Genomic DNA, 21,648 nt, shown 5'->3' with positions numbered 1-21,648 from the left:
CCCCTCTCTCCTCTAAAATAAGCCATGTCTCACCTCTCTCCTCTAAAATAAGCCATGTCTCACCTCTCTTCTCTAAAATAAGCCATGTCTCACCTCTCTTCTCTACAATAAGCCATGTCTCACCTCTCTTCTCTAAAATAAGCCATGTCTCAACTCTCTTCTCTAAAATAAGCCATGTCTCATCTCTCTTCTCTAAAATAATCCATGTCTCACCTCTCCTCTCTAAAATAAGCCATGTCTCACCTCTCGTCTCTAAAATAATCCATGTCTCATCTCTCTTCTCTAAAATAAGCCATGTCTCATCTCTCTTCTCTAAAATAAGCCATGTCTCGACTCTCTTCTCTCTAAAATAAGCCATGTCTCGACTCTCTTCTCTCTAAAATAAGCCATGTCTCGACTCTCTTCTCTCTAAAATAAGCCATGTCTCAACTCTCTTCTCTAAAATTATCCATGTCTCACCTCTCTTCTCTAAAATAAGCCATGTTTCAACTCTCTTCTCTAAAATAAACCATGTCTCAACTCTCTTCTCTCTAAAATAATCCATGTCTCACCTCTCTTCTCTCTAAAATAATCTGTCTCATCTCTCTTCTCTAAAATAATCCATGTCTCACCTCTCTTCTCTAAAATAAGCCATGTCTCACCTTTCTTCTCTAAAATAAGCCATGTCTCATCTCTCTTCTCTAAAATAAGCCATGTCTCACCTCTTTTCTCCAAGATAAGCCATGTCTCACCTCTCTCCTCTCTCCCTCCCTCCCTCTAGGATTCTGGCTACTGGCTACAGGTGCACAGGTTGGAGCATGGGGACGGAGGCATACTGGATCTGGACGACACGCTGTGTGATGTGGCCGATGACAAAGACAGGGTGAGTCACGCTGTGGTCAGTGGGCTTGATACACCTCAGGAAGCTATTTGAGCTATTTCAGGGTAAAAGCATTTGCTTAGATGTCCTTCCTGCTTTGCATATACCCATGTTATGATGCATGTTGTGTTATAACTGGACCAATTAGTCTGCCACTTCCTGTTGTGATCCCCACAGTAGCAGCCAAGTGATGCCCAGGCTTACAATACTGGCAAATACAGAGGCATATTTCTCAGATGAATTCACAGGCCATTTCCTACCAGATGCTAGCTGTCTTATCTCCTCAAAATTGAGAACTGGAGAACAAAGTGAAAAAGAAAATGACAACGTCTAAAACTAGATATTTAAGTGTAAAAATAGATAACTAAATTACTTAAATGTGACACGCTGCTGCTGCCTCTGGTTGAATGACTAATGAACTCTATAAAACAGAGAAACAGTCTTTGTAAACTTTGAGAGGGCGTGTTTTTTGGCTGCACTGTCTATTTACGAGATCTCTTCGCTTATGAAAATCTGTTTTCATATTTCTACTGAGCAGAATCATGAGCCCCCTGCCTGTCATAAGATGTCATTGCAGCCATGCTTTATCTACAAACACGCTGCCGTTTAATGGCATATGGACAATAGACCAACGCTGTTGACAGGGCTTCAGTGGTTTATGTGGCTCACAAAAGGGCTTGGGTAGTTAGGTGCTGTGTTAGATTAGATTACTAAAGGCACGTTCACACTGCCGAGGGCTAAGTGCCTCAAAGCACTGGGATAAGGGAGGTTTGAGCTTGGGGCTAAGCAAGTGTTCACACGTGCACATTCTAAAGTGGGCTAGCACCAACCTTAACCCAGGGGCTAGCCAATCAGAGTTCCTTTGACACCTAATTTGAATATTCTACACCAGAAAAGGGACCGTTGGTTTCACTTCGCCCTACTTGTGTGAACACAGGCTAAGCTAGCCCAGGGCCTGTCTTAACCTGGGGCTAAGAACAATGCCGTGTGAAAAGGCCTTAAGTGTTGAATCAGAGTGTAACCTGGTGTTATGCTACTGTCGAACAGAGATAGAGAGAGCTTTAGTAATAGCAGTAGAGGTCATTCTAATCAGCTATAGTAAGGTATAGGATGGGAACATTTGAGAAAACACATTCACCATTTACATTTTAGTCAAGCCAAATATTAGCCCAAGGCCGTTGGACACTATTTACTTCTTCTAGTACACCCAGACTACTGCAGTTTCCTCTGGCAAACTTTATTTGACTGCTGGCTGGTACAGCGTGTGTGTGTAGGTATGTGTGTGTGTGGTTGCGTACATGTGTGCGGGTTCACTCTAGATTGAAAGCCAAACAGAGTGGGTAGAGAGACCATGCCACCTCCAGTTATGACGGTGGTGTTTCTTTAGACGTTGTGAGCCAGAGCTGTGTGTTAATCTCCGGCCTGTCGGAAGTGCTGCTGTTTATGGGACAGTTTGTCAACCAGACAGGAGGTGGAGGTGCTTGTGTGTGTATGTGTATCTCTGTGTGTGTGTGTTAGAGCGGTGGTCCGGATGCGTGAGCTGGTTTTTCCAGGTGGCATGCCATGCTTCTGTTTTCATCCCTCTCCTATCAACACAGTCTGCTATTCAGGCACTGGGTTCTGTGCTATTCCCCATCAAACTCCCCTGCACATGGACAGGAAATAGCAGTGGAGACAATACGAGTAGCTCTGTCCTTTAACATCAGTGACAGTACAGTACACTGCTATACCCAGAGAGCCATACATAACATCTTTTAGTCATTTAGCAGACGCTCTTATCCAAAGCGACTTCCAGTTAGTGCATTCATCTTAAGGTAGCTAGGTGGAACAACCACATATCACAGTCATAGTAAGTACATTTCATCTCAATGAAGTAGCTATCAGCAGAGTCAGCGCTAGTAAGGGGGAAAAATATAGAATTAATATATATATATATATATACAGTCGGTTAGGACATCTACTTTGTGCATGACACAAGTAATTTTCCCAACAATTGTTTACAGACAGATTATTTCACTTATAATTCATTGTATCACAATTCCAGTGGGTCAGAAGTTTACATACACTAAGTTGACTGTGCCTTTAAACAGCTTGGAAAATTACAAAAAATGATGTCTTCTGTTAGGCTAATTTACATCATTTCAGTCAATTGGAGGTGTACCTGTGGATGTATTTCAAGGCCTACCTTCAAACTCAGTGCCTCTTTGCTTGACCTCATGGGGAAATCAAAAGAAATCAGCCAAGACCTCAGAAAAAAATGCCTGAAGGTACCACGTTCATCTGTACAAACAATAGTGCGCAAATATAAACATCATGGGACCACGCAGTTGTCATACCGCTCAGGAAGGAGACACGTTCTGTCTCCTAGAGATGAACATACTTTGATGCGGAAAGTGCAAATCAATCCCAGAACAACAGCAAATGACCTTGTGAAGATGCTGGAGGAAACAGTTACAAGAGTATCTATATCCATAGTAAAACGAGTCCTATATCGACATAACCTGAAAGGCAGCTCAGCAAGGAAGAAGCCACTGCTCCAAAACCGCCATAATAAAGCCAGACTACGGTTTGCAACTCCACATGGGGACAAAGATCATACTTTTTTTTCAAAGCACCCCCTGATGCCAAGAATGTGCAAAGCTGTCATCAAGGCAAAGGGTGGCTACTTTGAAGAATCTCAAACATAAAATATATTTTAATTTGTTTTACACTTTTTTTGGTTAGTAAATGATTCCATATGTGTTATTTCATAGTTTTGATGTCTTCACTATTATTCCACTATGTAGAAAATAGTACAAATAAAGAAAAAACCCTTGAATGAGTAGGTGTGTCCAAACTTTTGACCGGTACTATATATGGCTGTGACAAGAGTATACCCTGCTGAGTTTAAAGACCATGAAAACAGTTCCTATAAATGTTATATTTAGGATCCTATGTATCTTGGCATGCATAAATGAAAGACAGTCCGTCTATCTGTCTGCATAACTGCACTGATGCCATTGTCATGAGACTGACACATGCAGTACCTTTAAAAGCAGTAGGTCTGTTCACAGTAGTGGCTGTATGTGTAATGCTATGCATATCCACTGTACTGTGTGTGCACTGTGCGTCCCATCTGGCACCAGATTCCTGACATAGTGAACTACTTTTGATCAGAGCTCTATTGGCCCTGGTCAAAAGTAGTGCACTATATTTGGAAATTAGTGTAATTTGGGACTCCGCCTGTACGTGTTACTGCTCGCCAGTGATTAATGAGCAGTTTAAAGCTAACAGCATTGTTTAAGGCCTATATAACCTCCAGACTGACTGACTGACTGACTGACTTACTGACAGACAGGGTTGTGGAGCTGGTCGGCCCAGTCTTAAAAATAAGTCTAGGCTGCTTCCTTCCGCTTCTTACACAATGTAATTTTGGTTTGACTTCAAAACCAGTTTGGAGCACAACCACCTCTGCCTTGACAGTAGGAACAAACAGAGTATATTAGGTTGTCTATACTAAATGAAGATATGCTTTTTAGTATACCTCTTTCTTTACAACCTTTACCTATAGCAGAATTGGATTACGTCCCAAATGACACCCTAATCCCTATTTAGTGAACTACTTGACCAGGGCTCTGGTCTAAAGTAGTGGACTATATAGAGAATAGAGTGCCATTTCAGACCTAGTTCTGGTTATCTTTCCAGTCTGTGCTCCCGACCTTCGCTTCTCCAGCTTTCACAGGAAGTGTGATTGTAGTACAAGCAGGAAACTAATGCCAGTTGAGCGCAGCAGCGAGTGGCAACCCCTACATCTTAGTGTGGGTGTGGGTGTGGGTGTGGGTGTGGGTGTGGGTGTGTCAAATCAAAGTTTATTGGTCGCGTACACGGTTTTGTAGATGTTATCCCAGGTGCAGCTAAAGGCTTTTTTCCCCTAGCGCCAACAATGCAGCAATATCTGGCAATACAATAACTACACACATAATCAAACAGTTAAAAAAAAAACAAAACAAGTTAAGATGTATCAAAACGTCAGAATCCGGAATATAAATATATATGTATCTGAATGGTGTGTAAAGAAAGTGTGGACAGTATATGAATAGACAAGTAGTTATATAGGATGAGCCATGACTAGAACACAGTATATACATATTTAGTGGGTAAAACAGTATGTCAAATGATTCAAGTGACCAGTGCTCAATGACTATGTACATAGAGCAGCAGTCTCTAAGGTGAAGGGTAGAGTACCGGGTGGTAGCCAGCTAGTGACAGTCTCTAAGGTGAAGGGTAGTGTACTGGGTGGTAGCCAGCTAGTGACAGTCTCTAAGGTGAAGGATAGAGTACCGGGTGGTAGCCAGCTAGTGACAGTCTCTAAGGTGAAGGGTAGTGTACCGGGTGGTAGCCAGCTAGTGACAGTCTCTAAGGTGAAGGGTAGTGTACCGGGTGGTAGCCAGCTAGTGACAGTCTCTAAGGTGAAGGGTAGAGTACCGGGTGGTAGCCAGCTAGTGACAATCTCTAAGGTGAAGGGTAGAGTACCGGGTGGTAGCCAGCTAGTGACAGTCTCTAAGGTGAAGGGTAGTGTACCGGGTGGTAGCCAGCTAGTGACAGTCTCTAAGGTGAAGGGTAGTGTACCGGGTGGTAGCCAGCTAGTGACAGTCTCTAAGGTGAAGGGTAGAGTACCGGGTGGTAGCCAGCTAGTAACAGTCTCTAAGGTGAAGGGTAGAGTACCGGGTGGTAGCCAGCTAGTGACAGTCTCTAAGGTGAAGGGTAGCGTACCGGGTGGTAGCCAGCTAGTGACAGTCTCTAAGGTGAAGAGTAGAGTACCGGGTGGTAGCCAGCTAGTAACAGTCTCTAAGGTGAAGGGTAGTGTACCGGGTGGTAGCCAGCTAGTGACAGTCTCTAAGGTGAAGGGTAGAGTACCGGGTGGTAGCCAGCTAGTGACAGTCTCTAAGGTGAAGGGTAGTGTACCGGGTGGTAGCCAGCTAGTGACAGTCTCTAAGGTGAAGTGTAGAGTACCGGGTGGTAGCCAGCTAGTAACAGTCTCTAAGGTGAAGGGTAGAGTACCGGGTGGTAGCCAGCTAGTGACAGTCTCTAAGGTGAAGGGTAGAGTACCGGGTGGTAGCCAGCTAGTGACAGTCTCTAAGGTGAAGGGTAGTGTACCGGGTGGTAGCCAGCTAGTGACAGTCTCTAAGGTGAAGGGTAGAGTACCGGGTGGTAGCCAGCTAGTGACAGTCTCTAAGGTGAAGGGTAGTGTACCGGGTGGTAGCCAGCTAGTGACAGTCTCTAAGGTGAAGGGTAGAGTACCGGGTGGTAGCCAGCTAGTGACAGTCTCTAAGGTGGTGAAGGGTAGAGTACCGGGTGGTAGCCAGCTAGTGACAGTCTCTAAGGTGAAGGGTAGTGTACCGGGTGGTAGCCAGCTAGTGACAGTCTCTAAGGTGAAGGGTAGTGTACCGGGTGGTAGCCAGCTAGTGACAGTCTCTAAGGTGAAGGGTAGAGTACCGGGTGGTAGCCAGCTAGTAACAGTCTCTAAGGTGAAGGGTAGAGTACCGGGTGGTAGCCAGCTAGTGACAGTCTCTAAGGTGAAGGGTAGCGTACCGGGTGGTAGCCAGCTAGTGACAGTCTCTAAGGTGAAGAGTAGAGTACCGGGTGGTAGCCAGCTAGTAACAGTCTCTAAGGTGAAGGGTAGAGTACCGGGTGGTAGCCAGCTAGTGACAGTCTCTAAGGTGAAGGGTAGAGTACCGGGTGGTAGCCAGCTAGTGACGGTCTCTAAGGTGAAGGGTAGAGTACCGGGTGGTAGCTAACTAGTGACAGTCTCTAAGGTGAAGAGTAGAGTACCGGGTGGTAGCCAGCTAGTAACAGTCTCTAAGGTGAAGGGTAGAGTACCGGGTGGTAGCCAGCTAGTAACAGTGACTAAGGTTCAGGCCTGGGTACTGGACGGAGGCCAACTAGTGGTGACTATTTAACAGTCTGATGGCCTGGAGATAGCTGTTTTTCAATTTTAGACCCAGCTTTGATGCACCTCTACTGTCTCCACCTTCTAGATTGTAGTGTGGTGAATAGGCCGTTGCTTGGCTTCGGTCCTTGATCATCTTCTTGGCCATCCTGTGACACCGGGTGTTGGTGTCCTGGAGGGCAGGCAGTGTGACCCCGTTGGGCTGACTGCACCACCCTCTGGAGAGCTTTGCGGTGGCGGATGGTGCAGTTGCCGTACCAGGCGGTGATACAGCATGACAGAATGCGCGTGTCTGGGCGTGTGCGCGTTCGCGGAAACTTACGTGCAATATAGCCGTGCTGCCTGGAACATAGCCCTGTTGAGAATGCCCTGGCACATACTATGCACCGGGGAAGGCCACTGTTTAAGAGAGGCAGGGAGAGACTCAACCCCCCCTAACCGGGTTGTCTGTCCCTGGGGTAAAGGAGGAAGGTATATACCCTGTCAAGGCTGGTTAAAGGCTGTCTTTATATTCAACAGTGGTTTATTTGCATTTGTCATACAGTAGGTATTCCTGACTAGAGTCAGGTCTGTGAGGGAGGGTAGTTCAGGATAGGCACACTCCCTTGACAGGCATCTGAAACGGTTTAGATACTCAGGAGTGTGTTTGTAGGGTCTGCTTGTGACTGTGGTGCAGCAGTAACAGTACCATCCATTCAGCTAGTCAATTATGTCACATGGACTTGAGGACATTTAAAGTGACTCTGCCCTTCAATTTGTCAAAATGGTTTTGGAAGACAGTCAGTGTGTGCGAACACACTCCGTTTGTTGGTTGGCCTGTAGGTGTGTTAATGTGGCTTGCCCCATGATGTGGTTTCATGGTCTGTACACTGTGTGTGTGTGTGTGTTCTCTGGTGTTATATGAGCGTGGTAAAACACCCATGTCATGTTATAGTCCTCACATAAGGCGTTTGCACTCCTGTAACTGGAATCACGTTTCCATAGTTAGTCATTGTGAAAGACCCACTCTCCTCTTTCTCTCTATCTGCTCTGCCTATCCCTCCATCCCTCCTTCTTTCTCTCCCACGACATCTCTCCTCTCTCTCTATCTGCTCTGCCTATCCCTCCATCCCTCCTTCTTTCTCTCCAGCGACATCTCTCCTCTCTCTCTATCTGCTCTGCCTATCCCTCCATCCCTCCTTCTTTCTCTCCAGCGACATCTCTCCTCTCCTCTCAAATCAAATCAAATTGTATTTGTCACATACACATGATTAGCAGATGTTAATGCGAGTGTAGCGAAATGCTTGTGCTTCTAGTTCCGACAAGGCAGTAATAACCAACGAGTAATCTAACCTAACAATTCCACAACTACTACCTTATACACACAAGTGAAAAGGGATAAAGAATATGTACATAAAGATATATGAATGAGTGATGGTACAGAACGGCATAGGCAAGATGCAGTAGATGGTATAGAGTACAGTATATACATATGAGATGAGTAATGTAGGGTATATAAACAAAGTGGCTATCTGCTCTGCCTATCCCTCCATCCCTCCTTCTTTCTCTCCCGCCACATCTCTCCTCTCTCTCTTTGTCTTTCTTTCTCTCTTTCTATGTCTCTCTCTCCCTCTTCCCCCTACCTCTCTCTCTCTCTCCCTCTCTCTCTGGGCAGGGAGTGGGTGATGACCTCATTTGTTCCACGCATCTGCTTATATTCACCTCTCTCTCTCTCTCTCTCTCTCTCTCTCTCTCTCTCTCTCTCTCTCTCTCTCTCTCTCTCTCTCTCTCTCTCTCTCTCTCTCTCTCTCTCCATCTCCCTCTCCCTCTCCCTCTCTCTACCTTTAATAGAAACAGTATGCCAGCCGAAGCAGCCCAGAGCCCAGCCAGGGCCCCCAACAGGCTAACAGACCTGAAGAGAGACTTCCTTGTAGTTATTGTAGGCTTGTGTCCCAAATGGCAGTCAATTTCTTATATAGTGCACTACTTTTGACCAGGGGCCATAGGGCTCTGGTCAAAAGTAGTGCACTATAATAGGGAATAGGGTGCCATTTGGGACACTGTCTTAGATGATCATTATATTGATTTCATCAGGAGTAATGGTTGTCATGGCTATGTACTGTGTGAAGCTGCAGCTGGTCAGTACTTTTTCTCCCAGCTATAGAGCGATAGATGAAATGCATGGGGTTGAATTTGATCTTAATGGTAGATAATTGGCGTAGCTCGTGGTGGAGTAATGTCCACATGTGCATGCCCACTCTCTCTGTGTATTTCATATCGGTACTGTAGGATTCAACGTTGTGGGTTTTCTAAGGATTGTCCCTGTGTGGCTCAGTTGGTAGAGCATGGCGCTTGCAACGCCAGGGTTGTGGGTTCGATTCCCACGGGGGGCCAGTACAAAAAAAGTATGAATGTATGTACTTGTAAGTCGCTCTGGATAAGAGCGTCTGCTAAATGACTTAAATGTAAATGTAAAAATTGTCAGACCCAATCTTGTGCTCTTTGCGCTCAAACAATCAGGACTAATTACCAAACACTGTAGCAGACAGACGGTGTCATGAAAGAATCCTTTTAAGACTAATTTAGCTAACCTTGAGTGAAACAACCAACAAACCTTCATGGCTCAGTCACCATGGGAACCAGGGAGAAGCTGAGCACTATGTGTGTTGATGTTGTTTGTGTCCCAAATGGCAGCCAATTCCTGATTTAAGTGCAGTACTTCTGACCAGGGCCTATAGGACTTTGGTCAACAGTAGTCTACTGAAATAGGGAATAGGTTGCCATTTGGGATGCAGGCCCATTTGGAATGCATACTCAGTGAATGGACAGTGACAAAAAGCTGTTATTTGCAAGGGTGTTGTTGCATATGGAACACTATCAGAGTTGAATGATAGAGGAGGTCATGAGCGCTTCAGTGCGTCTCTTACCGTTGAACGTGTTGAGTCCACACCCTGCCAATACATTTGAATAGGAGGAGTGTGAAGCTTGGCCGGCATTCAGCTCTGTTTCAGAAACTCAGCCCTGATTGATAGCACGTTATACATCTAGGTGCTGGAACATGTCCGTCTAGCTGCGGTTGGCTCAAGTCTGCTTCCAGACCAGCAATCCAAAGGCCTGTAGACATTCCATGCTGTGTGTGTCCAGGAGTGTATAGACATGGTTGTCGAGTATTTTAGACTACAGCAGATTTTGTGCAGGGAGCTTTTTGTGCAGTTCTGTCTTTCAGTCTCTGATAGTCTCACACTGATCTCTCTCTCTCTCTCTCTCTCGTGCGCGCACACACTCAGGTTAGTCACATCGCACACAGAAAGGGTTTGAACATGTCACAGCACTGAGTTAAGGAGAAGGCAGAAACAGGATTTTTCACCCCATTGCATCGTCAAGTGGCCATTATGGGTAGTCGTGGTGACACTCTGCTCTGTCTCAAGCACCAGTAACAATCTCAGGATCTTCCCTACATGGTCTTGATGATTGGTGGATCAAGTAGCGTCATTACTGCTGATAGGCGTATGTCCCTAATGGCACCCTATTCCCTTTGTAGTGCATTACGGGCCCTGGTCAAAAGTAGTGCATTGTATAGGGAATAGAGTCCCATTTGGGACTTAGGTAGTATTTCTTTGTAGTATTTCTTTCTTTAGGTAGTATACCCATTTTCTATGAGAAAATAAATGACCATCTGGGGTATCAACACAAAAACACGTATGGGTAATATACTGTACCATGCAATGTGGTTAGGGTTAGTGGCTGCACGTGTTTTTGGTCCAGAGCATGGATGATCTATGTGTCAGGTCTGTGAAATATTCACTCTGCTACCATTCCCCTCAGAACCACATGTAACATCTTTAAGATATACAGTAGGAGTCCGTTTGGACACACCTACTCATTCAAGGGTTTTTCTTTATTTTGACTATTTTCTACATTGTAGAATAATAAAGACATCAAAAACACACATGGAATCATGTAGTAACCCAAAAAGTGTTAAACAAATCAAAATATATTTATATTTGCGATTCTTCAAAGTAGCTACCCTTTGCCTTGATGACAGCTTTGCACACTCTTGACATTCTCTCAACCAGCTTCACCTGGAATGCTTTTCCAACAGTCTCGAAGGAGTTCCCACATATGCTGTGCACTTGTTGCCTGCTTTTCCTTCACTCTGCAGTCCAACTCATCCCAAACCATCTCAATTGGGTTATGGTCGGGTGATTGTGGAGACAAGGTCATCTGATGCAGCACTCCATCACTCTCCTTCTTGGTCAAATAGCCCTTACACAGCCTGGAGGTGTGTTTTGGGTCATTGTCCTGTTGAAAAAAAAATGATAGATAGCTGTAAAGATGGTCCGAGACCAAGCCTATTTGGGCTTGTTTCCTGCCAATAATGGCATGCCTCTGCCTCCTAGTGGTCGGTATATGTTAGTGCCATTAAATGTGTGTAGCAGCCATTTTTACGCTGGCAGCTCATTTGAAAATATTCAAATTCTCTTACATTTGCTAACGTCAGGTGGTTTCCCTATGTGTTGAATGAAAAACAAAGCTGCTTGAGTATAACACCATAGAAAATGTGTGTACATTGTATCATGTGTGTGTGTGTGTGTGTAACGACATTCGGGGAGATCCCTGGTAGAAGGTGGTTCTCCACACTGTAATAAAATAAAACACGGCCCTCTGGGTAGACTGCTGAGATAGCAGCCAAACTGTTGGGCGACTGGCTCCATCATGACCTTATGGGTGCTTTATTAACTCACGTCACCTTGGTAACACTTTGTGACAGTCGCTGCACTGTAAAAAAAAAAATCCAGTTGTTTTTACAGTAACTTACTGGCAGCCATTTACCTGTAAGTTACTGTAAAAAAAGGTACAGTATATTACCGTAAATTCCCCAAAAACTTTGGTTTAACAGTACATTACTATAAATGTTATTCTAATGTCCTCTTAGTGTTAAACAAATGTTTCTTTGTACATTTTCTTTGTGCCTCCTCAACTAAAAAAAGAGCACTACACCACTGGTTGACAGGACCTGGGAGAGAAGTAAGTGTTGGAGACGTGAAAGATCAGCTTTGTACAGGGGGACTATCTGTCTGTCTACAGACACACACCACGTGACTTAATGATGACAAGGTTCAAGGGAAACTCTAAGGGCTACTAACGCAAAAGCTCATTACTGTAGATTCCCCTGAGTAAGGTGTTTCCGTGTTGCCGTGTTGTGTTATACATGTCAGGTGCATAGTAGTTCAGTCACTATGTCCCAATTATCTCTCCTTTCCTCCTAAAGTGTGCACTTGTTCACTAAGTTCCCTTTAATGATTTGAAAGGACATGACTGGAATAAGAAATATGGTGTAAACTCCCACTAGCCGACGTGGACGTCGATTAAGGCACCCTTCACACCTATCTGATTCAGAGGGGTTGGGTTAAATGCGGAAGACACGTTTCAGTTGAATGCATTCAGTTGTACAACTGACTAGGTAGCCACCTTTCCTTTCCTTACCTTCAACAATCCAATGCTTTTAGATTGAAGGGATGTATTGAACAAATGCACACTTCAGTAACTTCAGTTATTGGGATGCATTCCTCAGTGGGCACTGCAGTTGTGTTTTCAAACCACTTGGGGGCACTCAAGTCCATGTTTATGCTGCGTGTACCATCTATCCTATACAGCTGTGACTGGTTTGGCTGTCTGTTTATGTTAGTTAATGATGAGGATCTGGGCATCCCTGGATCAGAGCAGGCTGGGTAACTTGGACACGGCATCCCACCTGAGTGTATCTCCATGGTAACAGTGCTCTGGTGCCAAGGCAGCACCTGTGTTGAGTAGAGATCAAGCCGGGAGGTAAATTAGGCGATTCTTAAGCAGGGTCCCCAACAGCTGCCCCCCACTACACTACACTAGGCTACAGAGACTGGCCCGGAGAGCAGGGGAAATCAAATACTAACGGCACTGGTGGGCACACTGCATTTGCGTGTGCCAGAGCAATTTCCTTCGTTGGCAAAGGTTAAAAGCTTCCCTATTGTCTCCAGTTGTCTCTCACCATCTCTATTCTCCCACTCTCTTTCCCTTATCTCTTTCTTCCTTTTTTCCTTTCTTCTAATACATTTTTAGCATGCATTTTCTCTCTTCCTCTCCATATCCCTTCCCGCTTCTCTCTCTACTCTTCTAATACATTTTTAGCATGCATTTTCTCTCTTCCTCTCCATATCCCTTCCCGCTTCTCTCTCTACTCTTCTAATACATTTTTAGCATGCATTTTCTCTCTTCCTCTCCATATCCCTTCCCGCTTCTCTCTCTACTCTTCTAATACATTTTTAGCATGCATTTTCCTAAATGGAATAGAGTGCCATTTGGGAAGGAACCAGGGAGAGCTGTCCTCTAGAGCGGGGTTGGGAGGTCTAGGAGAAGTGCGTTAACTCCATTTGTCACTTAATCAATGACTCTCGCTGACTTCAATCAATGACCGGAGCTCCACCAAGAGTCAATACGTGACCTCACCCAACTCTCCCTCCCTTTTAACTCTTCTTCCCTTACTGTGAGAGAGTTTCTCTGTGTGTGAGTGTGTCTGTACTCATTCACTTTAGCCAACTCCTCTGATTATCTATCTGGGACCAGGCTAGTCTACTGCCTGATTCCGCTGTGCTGTTGTTATGTGTCTGTTTTAAGAGGGTTTGTCTTAAAGTATAGTTGGGCTGTTTGAAGCAGAGTGTGCTGGCTGCCGTTGGTTCTCCTCCATGCCTGATTATTGGGTGGCGGCTGTTGGTCAGTCCTCATAATTGAATGATACACCTCGGAATGCCGGCTTTAATCGATGGCATTGTCCCTCGCTCCAACAGAGTACCAAAAGGAAGGATGGGGGATTAGAGACCCAGCGAGGGAGACGGGGAGATCACAGTAGGTTTAGGCGGTATCCAGATTTTCATATCGTCATTCCGTCCTTCTCTCGTCCCAGAATTTATGGTATGACTGGCATGGCACACAAGGAGGCGCTAAACACGCGAGAAAAAAAGCAAATTGGGCTTCTATTACTTTCAGAATGCTAACAAAATTAGCACAAACCGAAATCACATAGAAAATGAAAACGAAAACAAACAAACTAATTGCCAAGACGGACAAATCCAGCTCGGTGTGTGGACATTTACAAGCGAAAGTGAACGAGAGAAATTTGCAAATGGGAAAAGTTGTGATGCATCCTTTTCTGAAGGAAGAGCAGCATGTGTACACAGAGCAGATGGGAGAAGAAGAAAACGGTAGTAGGAAGCATAGGGAATAAATGTCAGCTGTACAGATTACTCATCCAGAGCTCTTTGACTTCTGACAGAAAGCCATTCGAAGATATCTGATGGCAAACATTTACATACAAGTGTAACTTCCTCACCTCATGTGCACAGCACAACAGAGACTCGCCGGTAGATACAGAATGCTATGCACTCACCAGCTCGCATTCTCCCATTGTGCTATTAAAAACAAACATGTGACTGGCTCAACTGTTCTGGGGAACTAATGTAAAAATGTAATTTTTGGAAAAAATTGAAAAACTTCAAAGAAATGGTTTTAAAAACCGTTCCGTGTTTTTTACTCCGGTATACTGTATATACGGTATACCGCCCAAGCCTAGAGACAGTGATAGTGATCAATAGAAGCCTGGAGAAGAAGAACTAGGAGCACTGGGAGACTGAAGGAGAGAGCGCGTGTGTTTGTATGTAGTGTAGTGCGCTATGTAGGGAATAGGGTGTCATCAGACTGTAGCACAGGGATCTTCAGCCGTGGGGACGACGACGACATAATAACATACATTTTTGGACTGCAAATTAACTGCAAGAAGCCCAAACAGATTAGGGCTGACCCCAATTGGTCGTTAGGCAGTTGGTCGACTGAGATTGTTTAGTCGAGCAGTAACAAATATATATATATTTATTTGCGCCCATCTCAGTGAACTGATCCATTGTGGAGGCCTAGACTAAAAGCCAATTTATGCTTGATCCTAAAATGTGGTCGGAGGCTCCATATGGAGGGTGTGACGCAATTCCGGAGCCTCCAGAGGCATGCAGAGTCCAAATCAAGCTCTGTACCGCATCGCCGTGCCCCTCCTAAATTTTGCGGAGGGCTCTGTATTGCTCCGCATTGACATGATTGGTTGACGGTAGGTGGGGGCGGTACATCCTGTATAAACACAAACTCACTTCCTTGACAAAAGCTCTACTCTGTTCCGCGAAGCATAAGAGGTATGAATGCCCTGACTTCTTCTGAGGCCGTATCACCATAAATGCTGCATGGCCAATGCAGATGTCGGATTGACCATGCACCCAGATGCACAATACACTCTCTCCAGAATGCGCTCTCTCCTGCCAATTTGTGCACATTCATTGTTTCATAACTTCATTGTGTGAATTGTTTGGGTTTGATTGTTAGTGTATATCAATTCCCCATTACATATATCACCAGTAGTAGATTTACCATTAATTCCTATACTTTCTAATCTACAATGTTTGTTACTTTGGTTATGGTAATGTATTTGTAACGTTCGTCTTGTGGTGCATGAACGGACCAAGGCGCAGCGGGTGATGAATACATACTGAATTTATTTACAAGACGAAACACTGACAAAACACTAGAACAAACTACAAAACAATAAACAAAGTCAACCGACTTGAAACAAAATGAACTTACATATAGACGAAGAACGCACGAACAGGAACAGACTACCTAAAACGAACGAACAAACGAAACAGTCCCATGTGGATTACACAGACACAGGAACAATCACCCACAAACAAACAGTGTGAAAACACCTACCTTAATATGGCTCTCAATCAGAGGAAATGAAAACCACCTGCCTCTAATTGAGAGCCATATCAGGTCACCCTATTAACCAACATAGAAACACATAACATAGACTACCCACCCAAACTCACGCCCTGACCGTCAAACACATACAAAATAACAGAAAACAGGTCAGGAACGTGACAGTATTTTAATGCATTTAATATTATTATTCCAGTATTTCCGTTCTCATTGTCGGATTGGACACATTGTTTGCAGAGTGCACAACCTATGCTACACTTGTGAGAAACAAGTTTTGGTTTATTTAATTCCATTTACGAGTTCTGTCAATTTAGTTATTGTCTTTTGTTTGGAGTGCTCCTGTTAATGTTGAGTAAGGACGCGTACACATAGAAGTAGGTTTACACGGAACCCAAACCTGCTGCGCTCGTGCGCCATCGTGCATAAATGTATTTTGTCCCCCCACACCAAACGCGATCACGACATGCATGTTAAATATCAAAACAAACTCTGAACCAATTATATTAATTTGGCGACAGGTCGAAAAGCATTAAACATTTATGTCAATTTAGCTAGTTAGCTTGCACTTGCTCGCTAATTTGTCCTATTTAGCTAGCTTGCTGTTGCTAGCTAATTTGTCCTGGGATATAAACATTGAGTTGTTATTTTACCTGAAATGCACAAGGTCCTCTACTCCGACAATTAATCCACACATAAAACGGTCAACCGAATCATTTCTGGTCATCTCTCCTCCTTCCAGGCTTTTTCTTCTCTTGACTTTATATTGCGATTGGCAACTTTCATAAATTAGGTGCATTACCGCCACTGACCTTGTTTGTCTTTCAGTCACCCACGTGGGTATAACCAATGAGGAGATGGCACGTGGGTACCTGCTTCTATAAACCAATGAGGAGATGGGAGAGGCAGGACTTGCAGCGCGATATGCATCAGAAATAGAACTGATTTCTATTTTAGCCCTTGGCAACTCAGATGCTTGTTGGCGCACATGAGCAGTGTGCGTGCAATAATTGAATAACATAGATTTCTAAATGTATTTTGCAACACACGCGACGTGAGCGGTGTGGTCAGCCTGTTATAGGCTACCTGGCCTGTGCGCAAATGTAGGCATGTAAATGCACCCACTAGGGGGTCTGATAGTATTTCTGATTGGCTTAACGCACCACCACTAATGACCTGTGGAGCTTCTCAAAGTAATGTTTTCTTCACCTCAAACAGCAAGCAAACAAAGTCTGTTTTTACATCCGTTGAGAATGACAATAGTTCCTTAATGTATTTGAACAATCTTTCCAGCTCTCTCCCTTTCAATAACCACTCAGCGTGAAAGGGAAAAATGTCATGCTCTGATCCGGTGGAAACGTCATAAAATAGTCTTCTTATCAGTGCTAGACTTGGTCTGAAACAGGTTCCGGTACTCATTTTGGGTGCTGGTAGTGTTTACGTTTTGGTGCAACAGCTCCACAATACCTTTGAGCTAATATTCTTCAAGAGGAACAGGAGCTCAAGCAGTAGAACATTTGAGGTGCCGGTAATCAGCTCCGGTGAGCTCCTCCCCAAGACAAGCACTGCTTCTTATCCTTAGGCTATTTTTGCGTAGTTGACAATGGCAATAGAAGTTACTTTTTAGGTTTGTATCATTTTCATTTAGATTGGGATAGAATATTGATTAAACACATGACAATGAATTTGAGATATGTAGACGTTATTATGATTTAAATGAAACTGTTTCACGAAAATATGCATATGAACCATAACTGGCACGCAGATGGGTAGAAATGGTAAGATAAATTGTCATTTCACATGAGAAAGGTTGCCGACTCCTCGTGTAGCCTATTACAGGCAACTTCAGGAGAGTAATGGCAGAATCTGCTTAGCCAGCGGGAGGATAATTTTTGGCAATTTCTCACATGGAATAGCCTTCATTTCTCAGAAAAATAATAGACTGACGAGTTTCAGAACAAAGTTCTTTGTTTCTGGCCATTTTGAGCCTGTAATCGAACCCACAAATACTGATGCTCCAGATACTCAACTAGTCTAAAGAAGGCCAGTTTTATTGCTTCTTTAATCAGGACAACAGTTTTCAGCTGTGCTAACATAATTGCAAAAGGGTTTTCTAATGATCAATTAGCCTTTTAAAATGTTAAACTTGGATTAGCTAATACTTCGTGCCATTGGAACACAGGAGTGATGGTTGCTGATAATGGGCCTCTTTACGCCTATGTAGATATTCCATAAAAAATCTGCCACTTCCAGCTACAATAGTCATTTACAACATGAACAATGTCTACACTGTATTTCTGATCAATTTGATGTTATTTTAATGGACAAAAAATGTGCATTTCTTTCAAAAACAAGGACATTTATAAGTGACCCCAAACTTTTGAACGGTAGTGTAGGTTGTGTTTATATATGGGGAAAAAAACACTTTTTTTTCCTAGCAATCGATTGGTCGAAAGAACAGACGACTTTCGGTCGACCAAGATTTAGGGGACAACCCTAAAACAGATAATGTTTTACTTAAACATACTTGAAACCTTGCTTACATTTGTATCCGATCACATTTTTCTCTCTATTATGCCTGTGAATATTTGAACAGATTTCTTAAGTTCAAATCACTTGGAGCTGATTTCCTGGTGTTTTTAGTCTGTTATGTACAACAATAATTAAAAAAAATTGCTCAGGAAACTTGGGGGGCCAAATAAAAATAGCCGCGGGCCACCAGTTGGGGAACCTTGCTGTTGCAGCTCAGGGAGGAGAAGAGACAATACCAGAGTCACCTGGAGGAAGACAATGAGACAGAACAGACTTAGTTTGCTAGGTTGAGACACTATAGCAGAGTTATCCATTACAAAGTTATCGACTCAGTGTCCTGAAAGAGGACAATAACGGAGTTATCCACTCAAGTGTCCTGAAAGAGGACAATAACAGAGTTATCCACTCAAGTGTCCTGAAAGAACACAATGTTGACGCAATCATAGGACATTATTCGGATTCTACTCATACTACAGTATGTGGCAAGTCTCCTCTCTCTCTCTCTCCTCTCTCTCCCCTCTCTCCTCTCTCTCCCCTCTCTCCTCTCTCTCCCCTCTCTCCCTCTCTCTCTCTCTCCCCTCTCTCCCTCTCTCTCTCTCTCTCTCTCTCTCTCTCCTCTCTCCTCTCTCCTCTCTCTCTCTCAGGCTAAAAACATTATTCTGCTGCTGGAGCCCCATAATCATATTTAGGCAGTTTGATTCGTTCACACACACAGCAGCATTATGTTTCCTTGTAAGGAAATATTGGAACAATGCATTTAGTTGTAGAACCTACAGATGAAGTTGCAAACCAGACCACGTTTAATGGTGTTTTCAGACATAAACAGAACTGCCCCACCAAGGAACCATATGATATCCCTTCTTCTTTCAGACTGTCTGCAGCTAAAATACACTCTACGCTTTTGCCAGGAGGGCTTGTGTTTTTAGGAACATTGTTTGAAAATCAGGTCAAGTCACTGGGCTTTCCTTTCAGGGGGAACTCAAACGATTTGGGCATGTAGGTGGTTATGATGTGCCTAGCATGACAGCTTGCTGCGGCGTTGCCATTCACCAAATGATTCCTGACAACGTGTCTGCTTGCCTTGCGGTGCACAGTGTCTGTAACACTAGTGCTTCAACCCAGACCTGGCACTACTGTACCAAAGACAACACACGCGCACATGCAGCCCCCCCCACTCCCACACACACACTTCCCCATAAACACTACCCCAATCCTCTGTCTGTGTCAGGCTGGGATGTTTGTCTCTGTTGACAGCTGTCAGGGCTAGTCTGGCTCCAGTGTCTAAGCACTTTGCCAAACGGCCCTCTTAACTGCCAGCGTGGACTCACTGGGCCGGCCCTGCACAGCCGAGAGGCTGATTTAGGTCGGGCACCGCACAGGGGGACCTAAATAGAGGTGACAGTCCCAGGCCCCCTGCTGAGATTGGGCTCCGCGTTAGCCCTTACCCCACCCCCAGAGGACTCAGGGCCTTCCAGGACTTGGTAAGATAACAAAGCCCCGTTTCCCACTATGGGCATATGGGACAGATATGGGACTGATACACTGACATCCTGACACAGAGGATAGGAGAGGCTGGATTCTCCTCATGTGGCACTCAATGACTTTGATGTGTTTTTTTTACCCAGTGGCTGTGTCTGGTGAACTAGTTATCTGTGCTATGCATACCTTGGAATTGTATTTGTCTAAATCAGTGATGTGTTAGGCTTAGTACATTCAGCATATCCTGCTTATTTTTGCATGTTATAATCTGACATGTTTGACTCATTTTTAACCTCTCCTGAGGAGGGCGCCATTGCCCTTTGTTGTTGGATCTTCAAAGAGGATTGTTCCTTTTAAAACAATGGGGTTTTCAGGGGATTTTGCTGTATACGGAATTTGGTTTGGCTAATCTCTGAATGTAGAAACACCCAATGTCAAATATCACTATTCTATACTACACCATGTGAAGCAACCAGGGGGTAACCGTTTTTGCATTCAAAATAGGCCCCACTGTGGAAGCTTACCGGTAGGTCTCAAGTGGCCATACACCATGAAACACTCTCTCTCGCATGGTTCTGTGAAACCTTCTCTGTGTAATTACTCTCTGCCTCAAAGTCGCTCCAAGGTCGGCACTTCAAATTGCCTCTCAAATTGACTCGGGGGGAACCTTGTCACAGCTTCAGCCTGGGTCTTAAACTAAGTTAATTTATTAGTTCTGATTTGACATAGGCCAAGGCGATATGCATGCTACGTGTTCTGTATGATATCTATCGTGGCTCATTTGAGGATTTGTTACGATGTGAAGGACACAAGCTAGCAAGCAGTGGACATCCGTTTCCGTGGCGCCAGCCACAACAAGGTGGCAGAAGAGGCTATAAGCCGTGCTGGGCATGATGATGTTGGGTATGGGGCAGTGCCAAGGTGCAGCTGACTTTGCCAGGGGCCTAGCTTGTCTGAGTCTGAAGTGGAGAGGCTTGCGCACAGACAGGCCGTTAGTCAGTCATCACAGAGGGGTATTACCGTATTGTTGTTGCAGTCAGTTAGACAGTATCCTTTCTAAGACACGAGGCTTGACTCTCATCCCCTTACAAGGGGATCAGTCTTCTCCACCTAGATGCAGCACTCCACACAGTGCCATGAGCTGCTCTAGGACTTGACGAGGCCTGGGTACCTAAACCCCACCATCAAGGCTCTGTGGACGCTGTTGGATGGGCTCTGGAATGGAGGACATGTTCATAGGTGCTGAAGAAAAAAAACCTGTTAGAAACATCAGTTAGGTCCGTGAGAAATTGAATTCTCATTTGATTCAAAACGCATTTAAATGACCCAGGATTAAGTTAGTCTACAATGGCAATACGAGAGAATGGCTAATTCATAACTTTGACTCTCTTTGACACCGTTTTTGAGACTACAACATATGTTATGATTATTTCAGGCACATTCAAATCTGTTTAGTAATGAGGGGAAGTGTACGCCATTGGGCCAATTTTAGAGTGTGTTTAACCCGTGCGTGCAGACAATACTTTTTTCCAGAAGGGTTTTTGGTTGTGGGGCAAAGAGACCCTCCTTCCGCCCTTCTAAATCTGACTTGTGCTCACACACACACACGCACGCACACACATGCGCGCACACACACAAACACACACAGTCAAACACACACTCACACACACAGTCAAACACACACACACACAGTCAAACACACACACAGAGACAAAACAGACAGAAGTTCCGTGACTGTGCCACATGAAATTAGAATGGAAATTTGTAGAGCCTGCAGACAATCCTCTCTCTCATTAAAGGATAAATCTCTCTTTCCCCCCTCCCCTATTTCCTACTCTTTTTTTTCTCCACACGGCATGCTCTCCTCCTCTCCCCCTGTTCTCTCCCTTTCTTTCCCTCTCTCCATTACATTCTTCCTTGCTACTAGACACATGCTGTAGTGCTTTCTGTGTTCAGCTTAAGATTGTTTTCATGTGAGCTAATGTTTTGCATTCATTTCTATATGCATTTGACATGAGAATATGTATATGTCATTGCCAATGGTTTCTGAGCCCGTGTTATAGGCACAGAGAAATACAAA

The 21,648-nt window shown here is 44.3% G+C and overlaps 1 protein-coding gene across 2 annotated transcripts in view; it reads left to right on the top strand.

Annotated features, from left to right (window-relative positions):
- The window catches only part of LOC120028005 (partitioning defective 3 homolog), a 577,327-nt gene that overhangs the window by 72,866 nt on the left and 482,813 nt on the right, over nt 1–21,648 (top strand). For both annotated transcript variants that reach the window (XM_038973116.1, XM_038973117.1), the window contains exon 2: nt 761–862. In XM_038973116.1, the coding sequence (XP_038829044.1) occupies nt 761–862 (102 nt within the window). The remainder of the gene's footprint in view (nt 1–760; nt 863–21,648) is intronic.

This window comes from Salvelinus namaycush, chromosome 33, assembly GCF_016432855.1.
Source record: "Salvelinus namaycush isolate Seneca chromosome 33, SaNama_1.0, whole genome shotgun sequence".
Lineage (NCBI taxonomy): Eukaryota > Metazoa > Chordata > Actinopteri > Salmoniformes > Salmonidae > Salvelinus > Salvelinus namaycush.
The sequence above is the reverse complement of the archived record's forward strand: the minus strand, read 5'-3'. Positions and strand labels throughout refer to the sequence as shown.